The 12,996-nt window shown below is 40.7% G+C and overlaps 1 protein-coding gene across 1 annotated transcript in view; it reads right to left on the bottom strand.

Moving 5' to 3' along the window:
- Window positions 1-6,414: 6,414 nt before the first annotated feature.
- The window catches only part of usp43b (ubiquitin specific peptidase 43b), a 75,585-nt gene continuing 69,003 nt past the window's right edge, over window positions 6,415-12,996 (bottom strand). The window contains exons 13-16 of the mRNA XM_083976413.1: window positions 11,373-11,531; window positions 10,409-10,582; window positions 8,700-9,806; window positions 6,415-8,248 (exon numbers count right to left, since the gene is read on the bottom strand). Coding sequence (XP_083832539.1) covers window positions 8,238-8,248; window positions 8,700-9,806; window positions 10,409-10,582; window positions 11,373-11,531 — 1,451 coding nt within the window. The 3' untranslated portion in view covers window positions 6,415-8,237. The remainder of the gene's footprint in view (window positions 8,249-8,699; window positions 9,807-10,408; window positions 10,583-11,372; window positions 11,532-12,996) is intronic.

Raw genomic sequence — 12,996 nt, 5'->3', positions numbered from 1 at the left:
GAATATTTGGTGGTGGTTGGAGCTTGGCACACATTGGCAGCCACCCCTCTGTCAGTCTGCCCCAAGGCAGCTGTAGCTACAGATGTAGCTTATCACTTCTGTGAATGTGGTATGAATGAATAATGGTTTGTGTAAAGTGATTTGGGTGCCATGAAAAGCACTGTATAGATCCAAGCCATTATTATTATAATAATTATAATTTTTTTCTTCTTCAGTGAAACAGTGGAAGACTCATTGTTTGCGCAAATTCAGTCAGTCAGTAGGACTTTTTCGGTAACAGACAAAAAGCCTGATCACGGTAACATGAATCTGTCCTTGAGTCTGTGTAACAATTTAACTTAAATAAAAGCTTAAAGTCAGAAAAAACATTAGTTTTAATTGACAAATGAACAAAGTGTGCATTTTGAATTCAAACTCCAATTAACATGTTGATTTAGTTAACATGCACTCATGCGTATATAAGCTAATTAATTAATCATGAGTCTTTGCTGAACTTTGTGCTTTGCAGAAGGGTTGAGAAGAGTGTAAAACCATGCAGACTCAGAGGACATTTATCTTTCATGTAATGGGGCAACCACATGCTGAAACGAACAGGTAAAGAGTATAAAACATTTTTTTTCATTTTTTTTTTTTTTCATTAGAGAAACCATTAGTAATTGTTAAATCTAATTTTTCAACCGAATAAGACTTGCTGGAGTGTTACAAAGGAAGACAGGTAATTTTAGGTAGTTAGTTTCACAGGAGGTAACACTCTAAAATGAAGCCTAAAAATCATTGCAATGAGATTTTGACTCTACAGCAGCACAGTCAGAGTACAGAAGTGTGGGGGACAGCAACATACCTCGTTTTTATATTATGTTTTTGCCCTTTTGGACTCGTTTTATATTGTATTTAAATTATGTATTGTATTTAAATTAGGTATTACTGTATTTCATTTATGTTGAGGTTGTTCCTTCTGCACTAGTAATGTATATTTTATTGTTTTAGACATTGCAGGATATAAATCATCTATCTATCTATCTATCTATCTATCTATCTATCTATCTATCTATCTATCTATCTATCTATCTATCTATCTATCTATCTATCTATCTATCTATCTATCTATCTATCTATCTATCTATCTAAAATTTCTATCTATCTAAACATTGTGTGTTACATCATATGTGTGAGATATTTTCATACCAGCAACTTTTGCCGTGCGTAAAGAGCAGAGATTTACAGCTTTTAAAACCGTCTAAAGGGAAACTGCAACTGTTGATCACTGGTCATTGTGAACCAAGGATAGCAGCGATTCATGACGTATATCCTTGAGCTGGGAATCAAAGAAAACAAGACTCAGGTGAAACTGTGGATGGACAGTTCAAGGTCCTTGCAGCAAAGGCAACAAAAACTCTCTCACTGGTGCTGCAAGAAGAGAAAAGATATGCTAAAAAAAAGAAGAAGAAAATGCAAAATGAACACAAAAAGACATGAATCTCTGTGAGATTAGATAAAACTCCAAAGAAGCAAAAGGAGATGACAACAGAGACACAAACTACTCCAAACAAAAATAGAAGTCTTCTTTGGTGAAAAATCAATATGGGGTAATAGCTTTCATCTGGATTCAGTTTATGTAATATTTTGAATGTTCTGAGCATTCACTACATATTGACATGATTTGTCATCCATTAGCTGATGATGCAAGAGCCACTGTTTTTCATTCTCACTACTTCTCTCTACTTTTCTCTCACTACGCCTTTTTTCTCTCTCTCTCCATGATGCATAAGGATGTGATTTTCTGGGCACCATTATGTGGCTTTTTTCATTTTATCATTTTTATTACATTAGACAGTCTTCTCTTCGCTTTTAGATGCCCATAATTGCTTGTGAGAGCAGCGTGGATTCTTCAGTCTGCTGCGAACATAGAGGAATTTGTTCTTTGTATCTCCACTCTTTTGCCCATGGATGCTAATATTAGCCCATTCTATTAGAGAGAATGGCTCAGATATGTTGTCCGTTGTTCACTGTCATGCCATTACCCAACAGCCACCACTGCCAAAGCCAAAGTAGCAGAGCTATATGAGCTATATACCATATACAGTATGGAAATTAATGCAAAATCATCCACCATCCATCCACCACCTCACTCTGCTCATCAATGATAAATGATGATAAAGCATGAACAGCAAAAAAAAAAAAAAAAAAAAAAAACCCTCAGGACAATAAAATCCACATGAGCAAAGGCAGCAATTACTGTTATCACAATGAATAATATGGTCCAGGGGCAGGAACCAATCTCACAACCCCCCCACAGGACTCCTGTATCACGCTCCCTATATTCAGAGCAGAGCTGTGTTTCTGTGTGGCTACCAGGAAACTGATGCCATACTGGGAACAACTACTGTAAATGGTGTGTGGATGTTAAAGAGATGAGTGAACGATGGGTCAGTTTTTGGACATATTGACATTGATTGATGTTGACATTTATGTTACATGCTCACATGGGGCCTCATTTCATTTGGAACAGTTCCACTCCAGCCACAACCAGCACTGCCTCTGTCTGAATGTTGAAAAACTGTGATGTTACAGTTTTTTTCAGTCACTTTGGTGCATTTCTCACATCACTGTTAACATTCGCACAACGGTTAGTGCATTTCTCAAAACAATTGGTATAAACTGCAAAACCGAGTGGATAACCTGCAAAAGCGCGTCACTTGCTCAAAATGGATAGTTCATTCCTCAAAAGCAAGTATTCATGTCAATGAAACTGTCAGTGTCGTCAAACTGAGAAGTCCTGACGCCGTTGTTTATGAACAAGATAGTCAAATGGCTTTGTCATGTTTTCATTATGACAGTTTATTCTCTAAGTGTTTTCCAATGCAAAAAAGTCAGGTCTTGGTGACACTACCTGAAAATGCTCAAGACAGCACTACACACTACTTGTACAGCCATGTGAAAACTCCAGTAAATGTACACATTACTGTATTTAGTGGAGTAACTGATACTGAATATGTATGTTTCACATTTTTACTGCACATTTTTATGCATATGTAGCGGATGTGCACTCACTCCACCCATAAAAGACGTGCTAACCAACCTGCCAAGTGGTTGTCAACTTCTTGGCGAAGAGGTTAGCATCGTCGCCTCCGGTGCGGGAGGTCGTGGGATCGAACCCCACCTATGGCAGGCCGTGAGAAACACAACGCAGAGGGCCAGATATGACATCGGTTACACATACCCATATTAGACTATGGCGACTATCTCACTCCACTCTCAGCAAACTGGACCCACTCCACCATTCCGCCATCCATTTTGCCACTGGGGCTCCATTCACCACTCACCACTGCGACCTATATAACCTGGTAGACTGGACTTCTCTCCACACCAGACGGCTCCATCACTGGTTTCTGCTCATCTACAAAACCATTCTTGGCATTACACCTCTCTACCTCTCTTCCCTTCTGCACCTCTCCCACCCTGCCCGCAATCTAAGGTCCAGTGCATTCATCATCAACCTCTCCATCCCCAAAGTCTGCACCTTCTTCGGACGCAGTGCCCTCCGGTTCGCTGCAGCCTTTGACTGGAACACCCTACAAAACACACTTAAACTTTGTCTTCACCTCTCTCTGTCTTCAAACAAAATCTGCTACAAATCACTGTCGACTCCTGCACTTGCTAAATAGACCTTCTTGTCACGCCCTACTGTTTTATTGTATTGTATTGTATTGTATTGTATTTTTCTAAGTGTAATTTATATAACCTTGTTTTCACTTTTAGCATTCCCCTCCCCCTTCCCCTTAAAGAGCTTCTAGCTCTTTTCAGGCTGCACTTGAAAATGTGAATTTTGTTCTTAATTTGCTTGCCTGGATAAATAAAGGTTAAAAAAAATGCTCTTTGCAATTCTAACTACTGGCTACAGTCATCTATTAAAACAAACATAAGAAACACCCTTAGAGCTGTGCACAACTGTAAACAATATTGCAGTACATATTGTAACTGAACCCACAGAGTACTGTAAATCATTCCTGCACATTCAGACGTTCCTGTCTGTCTGGCCACATATTTTCATCTACATCACTCTGTCAATTGTAACGATTGAAACAGATTCATTATTCCCAAAGATACTGTCATCCTTGCTTTGTATCTCTCTCAACCGTATGTCATTGTTTGCAGTCACCATTGCACAAATGGCTTCTTCTTGTTGCAGAGTAAAAAGGGCCCTCTTCCACCTCTGTGAGGTTGTCTCGTTGCTCGGCGCCGTGTAAATGACGTCACGGCGGCACTAGTGATACTCAGTTGTAATGGAAACACAACCAAACCGAGCCGAGCCGTGCCGAGCCGAGCCGTGCTAGTGGAAATGCGCCAAAAGTAAATCTGTACTGTAGTAAAGCTGTATGTAAAATGTAAAAAGTTCATGTCTCACTGTAAGCTTAATGCATGAGCAGGCATATTAAAAGAAAAAAAACTTGTTTGTCTAGCTTACAAAAAAGCAACCGAGTAAACAATCAGTAGAAATTCTCTGTCTGGGGGCTCAATCAGTGAAATAATAGCTGACATTACAGTCTTATTAAATAACAAACTCAACCCCCCAATGTTTGGGCTGAGAGGATAATTATGAGCTTGAAGGTCTGAGTATCTTCTCCCATCTCTACAGAGGATCTCTGGAGCTCAGCCAGACCATTAGCTTCTTGGTCACATCAAACAAGGTTCCAGTGACTCAGTTTGTCCAGCAATATTACTTTTGTTTCATACAGATCAATAACCGTTGACAGTTACCTGAATCTACATGTGTCTGGGCTGTGAGGAAGCTGAAGTTCACAGAGATCATGCAAACTACCACACACACTTGTGCTTTGTGAAAAATTGGAAAACCAACAAAATGCAGTGTATTTCCCTTTTAATAACTCACTAATGTCATGTTATCCTTAGTAATGAAATTGGTTACCTTATCAATATAAAGAGCAGTTTAACACTCCTTAAAGATCCAGTGTGTGCTACACACTAAACTGGCTACAACTTGCAGAGATAATTCATAATTTTGTCTTGTATTGTATTTATATGAAATCAGGATCTGATATTTCTCCTGTGTCTTTTGTAAACTATTGATAGAAAGTTAGAGCAGGATTTGTTTGAATTTTATTTCTATACTCCTTATCTATCCACATTGCTTTCTTTATCTGTCCTGTAATAATGGTCTCCCATCCCCATATGACAAGTAATTTAAGTCATATCAATGAGATGAGCCTTTTGTTGTGTATCTCTCATTTCCTAACCGTGGACAGAGGTGTTGGTGCTGATAAAAATTAAATGGAGCTGTGACTCTATATGATGTCCCTGTATCCAGCACCTGTTGCAGAGCTTTTATGGACAACAGCTATAACTTATTTGTGAGATGAGATGAATTGCTGTGGGTAGGTAGGAGCTATAGGAGTCTCAACTGTGAACATGAACATGAGTGCTCCTTTGCCATTGACAGTGGATGTCTCACTTTAACACTTTGCACTTTAACAAACTCTGAAGTCTCTCAGTCATCTGGCCTTTCTTTGTTGCTCAGGGAAACCAGCCTTTATCAGAACTCTGAAAAAGGCGTCCGACTCGATACGAGGAAATGCGCTGCCTTGAATTGAAAATTGAAAATGAGTGAGATAAGGATGATGAAACACTCACGCTGAGGTAAAACAGTCAATTCCACTGGATTCATTTGTGAGAAATGCTGTGTTTTATTTGCGATCCATAACACTTGCAGTACATTAAGCAGACATTATAGACAGTCCAGTACAGGGACTTATATGTGTTTTGTGTCCAATTCGACGCCACTAACTGTATGTATTCATCTGATACAGTAGCCTGAAACATACAGGTTTAATCTGGTACTTAAATACATAATTACACATCAGGTACAAAATGTAGAGTTTTAAAAAAGTTAATAATAAAATATAATCTAGCCACATTTCCCAAGTAATGTCTCAGAAACATCCTTCACTTACTCTTATTTCATTTTGGTAGAGTGTAGTTAAACAGTAATGTTAAATGACACAACATGAAATGTGAATACAGTTACAGTGCAGGCAACCAATCTGACCTCTCACCATTCCCTAATAATCCCCAGTGACAATGTAACAAATAATAAGATAACACAAAATTGAAATTGAAAACCAGACACACAGTGTAAGTGAAGGATTATGAACCTTGTTCCCTTGGAGTTTTTCCTCCTTCTCCAGCAGAAAAAAAAGCAGATGTGGTGCAGATACAGAAACAATGGTTATGACTGACGACTGTGCATTAAATATATATATATATATATCCTCCCTCTGTTTATGATGTGTGTGGTTACTTTATTACAATGTATATGAATGTGATAACCATTATCACCATCTCCCATCCCTGTGGCTGCAGAGAAATAATAACTGTATGTGAGCGTGTGTGTGTGTGTGTGTGTGTAGGGTATTAATCCTTTTGTTCAATCTCAAAAGGAAAAACAAGTTTCAAACTAAGTTTTCTTCTATATGTGGTCCTGTTAATGTTGGTATTTTATCAGTGAGAATTCACATCCCGCGTCAATCAAAGACGTGATGCTGAGCTGAGCAGAGGTGGACACGCAGCATCCCTCTGTTAACCTCCTGCTAGGTAGGTAATGGATACATATTTTGTTGTGTTAGAGCCAGATCCCACCTCCTGTTTTCTGATGTAGCTAAAAGAATCTCTCTCCTCCACAGACCAAACCTGATCAGAAACTGAAGCGAAGGGTTATTTTTCCACCTGAACACGCAAAAACATAAAACAAACTAATCAAGCTCGGCCCTTTGATTTTGGGGACTCCCCCTCGGTTATTTCATCTTGTGAACATCCACAAAGCCTCACAGTTTATTTATCTGTTGGTGACAGATTTATTATCCTTTCAGCCTGAGACACACAAAACATCTCACAAAAAACTGGGGAGTAGTTTGTTTAGTATTACTAATAAAAACAAGATTTCCAAATGTGTATGATGATTTCTGTGAGAAACAGGTTTAGAGATAAATAAATCGCAAGTTAAATACATGTCAGACTTGACAAACACACACACACACACACACACACACACACACACACACACACACACACACACACACACACACACACACACACACACACACACACACACACACACACACACACACACCATATAACATTTAACATAATATTTTATATAAAGTACATCAATATGTAATAAAACGCTTTCGCATTTATTTCAACATTGTTAAATGTCTGAATTGGGTTATTTTTGTGTTTGGAGTTTTGACATTCTGAATCTCAAAGTGTGGGTGAAAAACATTTAGTTTCAAGTCATTAAAGTAGCTACTTTCAAAAATACCAAATCTGCCATAATTGAAAGTAATTTCCAATCAGCCTCAAGTGAGTGATATTTATTTGGTAATGTGTTTATTTGTAAAATGTCTTACATTTGTTCCTTGTGTTAAGTATCTATTTGTGGATCAGGCAGTTTATTTGTGAACATGAATTACACACAGATCATCACACACATTTGTGAAGCTTATTTTCTTTTGTTGGTCATGAAATGTGTATTTTTCACCATCATCGAGATTAATGATAATGACGACTTTTTGGTAGTTTTGGTTTCAGCCTAATGCTTCAGTCGAATTGTTACCAAGTTTATAAGCTCTTGTCATGTTGAAAACAATTCTTAAGAAAGAAAGTGCAATGGTAATATGAGAGGACGATTATCCTACAGGACAAAGCAGTGATGCCTGTTGTTATAGCAGCCAATTTACAGTGCAGGTGTTAGTACTTTTTGCAGTGTTTAAGAACAATTTCACACGTTTTAGCCCGTTATCTTGAATATGTATGAGCACACACCAGTGTATACCACTGTTTATTAGGATTTTAGTTCTTAGGTTGACCTCCTACATTTAATAATGGGCTAAAAACATGTCAAGTCACCAATTCACTCATTGCTTTTCAAATATTGTTCATAAACTCCAAAATAAAACTATATCTTCACAGCAGACTGTTTTGCTAAACAAAACAAGGAGAACCACATAAATCACATTACAGCAGTTTATCTCCTCAGTAATTTCACCTCTGCATAGATTTAGTTTAAGACACACACAGGTAAGAACTTAGAACAGTACTATGACGGGAGGGAGAAGATACACGATGTTTCCAGCGACGACGCCTCCTGCTGGGAGCTTCTCTGTGTGCTGAGCGTAGAGATCAGAAGAGAGGTCCTAGTGTTCCCATGTCATTCTGGGCTGTCACAGAGGCACTTTCAACAGGAAACACAAAAAACAAAACATCAGTCACATGGTAACCCGTCTCTGACATAATCCCTATGATTGGTATTGATGATAACAATAAAACGAACATAGGTCTACACTTTGAAGACTAAAAACTGAGGCTGTCTTTACTACTAAGTCTTCCATTTACTTTGTAAGACTCAACTGATCTGTCACAGCAGGGAATCAAATCCTGTTTACATCATCATTCATTTTCTGTTTACCGGTAAGATTTTGTTGTATAAAAGCTGAAAGACACTAAATTAAAGGTTGAGCAAAAAAATCAACCCTGTGCTTTAACTTGTTTTTATATGTGACACCAACCAAACAGAAAAAAACCCTCCACAGCTCCTACTGTTCTGTGTGTAGTCGCATGTGTTTCTTGCAAATCATGCAGTGCAGGTTCAAAGACAGTCCCCGGGGAGAGGTGTGTGTGCCTACCCAGGGAGGTGGTGCTGTAGCGCGTCCGCTGCAGAGTGGCGTAGCTGGGCTTGTCTGACAGCAGGATGCGGTGAGCGGGCGGGGCCACTATCTCACCGTTCCTCTGCAGGGAGGCGCACCTGCGGAACGTCAGGTCCAGCTTGGTCTGGATGTTGCTGGAGCTGTGAGCGCGCTGTATGTCCACAGGCTCGTGGCTCCCGGCCTTTCCGTTCACCAGTTGGACTTTGCAGTGATGGGTGTCGCACCTGGGGACGACGCCGGCCTTCCTCTCTTCCAGCGCCACTGTGGCCAGCGTCCCGTTGGAGAGGGACAGTTTGGCAGGATTACTGCCTGCTGTCTTCTCCAGCTGTCCGTGGCAATCCACGTGCTCATTGTGTCCCTTGATTGGTGACCTAGGAAAATCTTTCTTCATGAAACCCGGTTTGAAAAAAGACAAGAGGCTGTCGTGGCTGCGGCCCTCCTGTCCCCTCTGCCCCCTCCTGTCCTCAGGGTGGAGGACCATTTGTAGCATGTCTTTAGGTGTCTTGTAGGACACCCCAGTTTGGACCTTAGTTCTTCTCAAAGTGGAGTCTCTGCTTGGAGGTGCACTGTGGCTGATATGACCCCCTAGAATGGCTCCTCTCTGCAGCTGCAGCTCCAGGGTCCGGCCCTGGTCCTGCCGTGCTCTCTTAGACGACCTCTGCCTCAGAGAACCATCTTTGAAGTTGCCCTGGCAGATGTTTCTCTCCATACAAGGCCTGCTCTGTCCTTCTGGTATTTTGGGGGAGTAACACGTGTCTGAGCTGAGTCTCTCTGTGCAACTAAGGCTGCTGCCGCTTGGGGAGCTGCAGTCCTGTCCCATGTCAAAGGCTCTTCCCTGGGCAGTCCTCTGTGGTGGGGTGGCCACCAGTGTGATGATAGGGTCTTTGGTACATCGTGGCCGGCGCCCAGACTCCAGGTACTCCACCAGCTCTCCGGGCCGGGTCTGGGTTTGGTGTTTAACACGGTCCTTGGAGCCAAAGGACCAGCGCAGAACTTTGCCCATAGTTTCCTTGGGCTTAGTTGGAGATCTCATGCTGACACTCCTGCCTTGGGTCCCACGGACAAATGGCTTGGCCTCAAACCCATCTGAAGGAAAGCAGAGGACACATGATGTATTAAAGTGTACCTCTAGTATGCTCTAAAGCAGTGGTTCTCAACCTTTTTTTGGCTCGTGGCCCCATTTTGACATCACAAATTTCTGGTGAACCTGCGCTGTCAATCAAGATGTGCCAGCTCGGATATTTTTATATGCTGCATTTTATTTGAACTCGATTTATATCTGAGAACGTGAAAGTATAGAATACTGTTTTTAATCATAATTTTAAAAAGAATAATCATTAGTCAAAAAAAATATTTTTCATCAAATACTAGACATTTCAGGCGACCTCATTTGAATGCCAGGCGACCCCACGTGGGGTCCCGACCCCAAGGTTGAAAAACGCCACTCTAAAGGGACAGATTGACTACTTTGTTTTGGCTGCACTGTAAACAGATAAACCAGCGGCTTTTCAGTAGCACTGTAGCTTCCCAGTGAGTATTTGCTGTTGTACCAAGTTGTACTTGCTGTTACCAATGTGACCAAGAGTGTTGCCAAAGCAACTTAAGCAACAACTAAATTCTTAAGAATTTTAACTTCTAGGAAATCAAGAAACTGGACTGTATTGGTGTGAGGACAAATTAAAACCTACTTGTTTCTACTGTTTTGGGAGGTTCATCTCCAAACACTGGAAGCTCAGGAGAATCTGGGGCCTGAATGGGCCCTGGTAGAACAGAGGTGGGTCCTCCTGACACGATGCTGCCCCTCTTACTGCCCCCAGTCAGCCGCACCAGCCAATGATCAGAGGTGGACGAACTGGTGGAACCTGCAAAAGAAGAAAAAAAAAATGAGCCAATTTCTTTGGATATGAGTTCATTAAAACAAGCCACAAGATGTCCTGAACATGAACTGCAGGAGAACGCCTCCCCACAGCTGCATCTATTGCCCTCACAAGAGTCACGCTGAGGGAAAATCCTGCAGCCACACTGCTACATCAAACTTGTATGTTCACAGGATATCAAAAGCCTTTCCACCCATCTGTGAATTCCCTCATTACACTGAAACCATGAAGACGAACGCCTCCCCGACTCCAGGAAATGAAGACCATTTATCGCAGGAGCCTTTCTCACCAATCATAGAGAACCTTCATTTATTGGCTAAAATAAATAATTGAGATCAGAGTGAAAACGCACACAGATGTTGAGAAGCAGGTCATCAAAGAGATTTTTGCAGAAAAAAAATCAGTAAATATCAATGGTGTGACGTGTAATGATGCTCAATGTTGTCAACATACCGGTAGGCTGCTACAAAGAATGTGAAAGTACCAGTACCACTTTGATTGTAACTGTGTATTTACAGATATATCTAAGGAATAGTCTTTATTCAGTTGGTATCTTGATATATATTTACCTCACTCCCATCTATGTGCATTGCTTCTCTTTAACCATGTGACCTGCTTGGGAAATATCTTGTGTGTGAGGCACATACTGTACATCTCCCCCTTTCCCACCTCCCTATCCCCTTTTGTTTGTGTAAGTTGTCCTTATATTGTGCCCTTAGTTTGTCCTTATATAAACCTTAATAAAAATTTAAATGTTAAAAAAGAAAGTACTTACCAGTGACTGAAGAGCTTGCAGACCAGGGGGGGATGGTGTTTCTTCTCTGGTAGAACAGGATGTAGGCTCCACGTGTGCACACCTCCCCCTCTGGAACTGGCTCAGCACTGCTGTCATCATAGTTGTACCACTGGCCATCAACAGAGTTTCTACAGAAGGCTATAGCCAAAACGACAAAGGAGATGAAGATTAGATGCAACTTTATTGATCCCGAAGGAAATTACACGTTGGTCAGCTGCTTATTCACACAAGTGAAGTGCAAGTACAAGAACTTTAAGACTGAAGTACAGTAAGTGATAGAAAATGACAGTCATTGAGGGTAGTCTCCCTCAATGACTGTCATTTTCTGTCACTTACTTCAGTCTTATACTTCTAGTCTTATACTATTCTCTGAGCTCTGAGAAATACATTGGATCAGAAGTTCTCCTGTATATATTTTAGCCCAGTCGCCCACTGGCCATACATGGGGAGGAAATTAAACAGGTCACATCCTACAGGTAGCTGGGCATCTAGATGGATAACCTCTTCAGCTGGAGTGATCATGTTGATTTGGTCTGTTGTCGCTTACAGCAAAGGCTGTATTTTTTACGTAGGCTGAGGGTGTTTGGGGTCAGTCAAAACATTATGTTTCTTTTTTATCAGGCAGTAATAGAGAGCGTTATTAGATATGGCATAACAGCGTGGTATGGTAACCTCTCTGCACAGTCTAAAGCCAAGCTGCAGCGCCTGGTCTATACGGCTATGAAGGTGATGGGGAGGACTGACAAACCCTCCCTCCAGTCCATCTACGAGCAGTCTGTAGTCAGGCAGGCACGGAGGGTTCTGCCAGACCCGTCCCACATCCTTCTAGAAAACTACGAGCTCTTGCCTTCCGGTAGAAGGTATAGACTCCCTAAATGCAGACTGAATCGTTTTAAATTCTCTTTTGTACCCACCTCCATCAAACTTTTAAACAGCTCTGTAGATGGTGTACGCTGAGGCCTGGGAGGTGTGCAATAACTCTTGTTTTTATTTTTTTTACCTGGGAGATGTGCAATAACTGATGCTTGTCTGTTTGTTTGTTTGTTTGTTTGTTTGTTTGTTTACTTTTTAATCTTTTTAACCCTTAACTGGGTGTGTCATGAGTGTGTGTGTACATGTCAACTGTCATTTATGTATTTTATGTATACTAAGGCAGCTTTTTTACCATGCACTGAGTCCACAACAAATTTCCCCTGTGGGACATTAAAGTTTATTCTATTCTATTCTATTCTATTCTATTCTATTCTATTCTATTCTATATCGGAACTTTATAAAAAGAAAAGAAGGAGCATGTAGTGGCGAGTTTAAAAAAGGCTGAGCTTTTTGTTACAACAGCTGAACAGCTGACACCTGGTCAAGCCGTGCAGCAGAGACCTGTCAGAGTATCGTGGTGCACTTTATTATTATTATGTACCTCAACCTCAAAGCTTTATGTCCAATTGGTTATTGCCTTTAAAAAAAAGAAGAAAAAAAGGCAATAACCAATTGTATTCAGGTCTGGTAGCTGCGCTGTGTCCTTTATAAAGTGCCATCTTGCTGAGAGCAGAACTGTCTAAAAATGTTCTACAATCCTATGATTCATTATAATGACTCCTGTAAGACA

The sequence above is a fragment of the Trachurus trachurus genome, assembly GCF_905171665.1.
Source record: "Trachurus trachurus genome assembly, chromosome: 8".
In the NCBI taxonomy this organism is placed as follows: domain Eukaryota; kingdom Metazoa; phylum Chordata; class Actinopteri; order Carangiformes; family Carangidae; genus Trachurus; species Trachurus trachurus.
The sequence above is the reverse complement of the archived record's forward strand: the minus strand, read 5'-3'. Positions and strand labels throughout refer to the sequence as shown.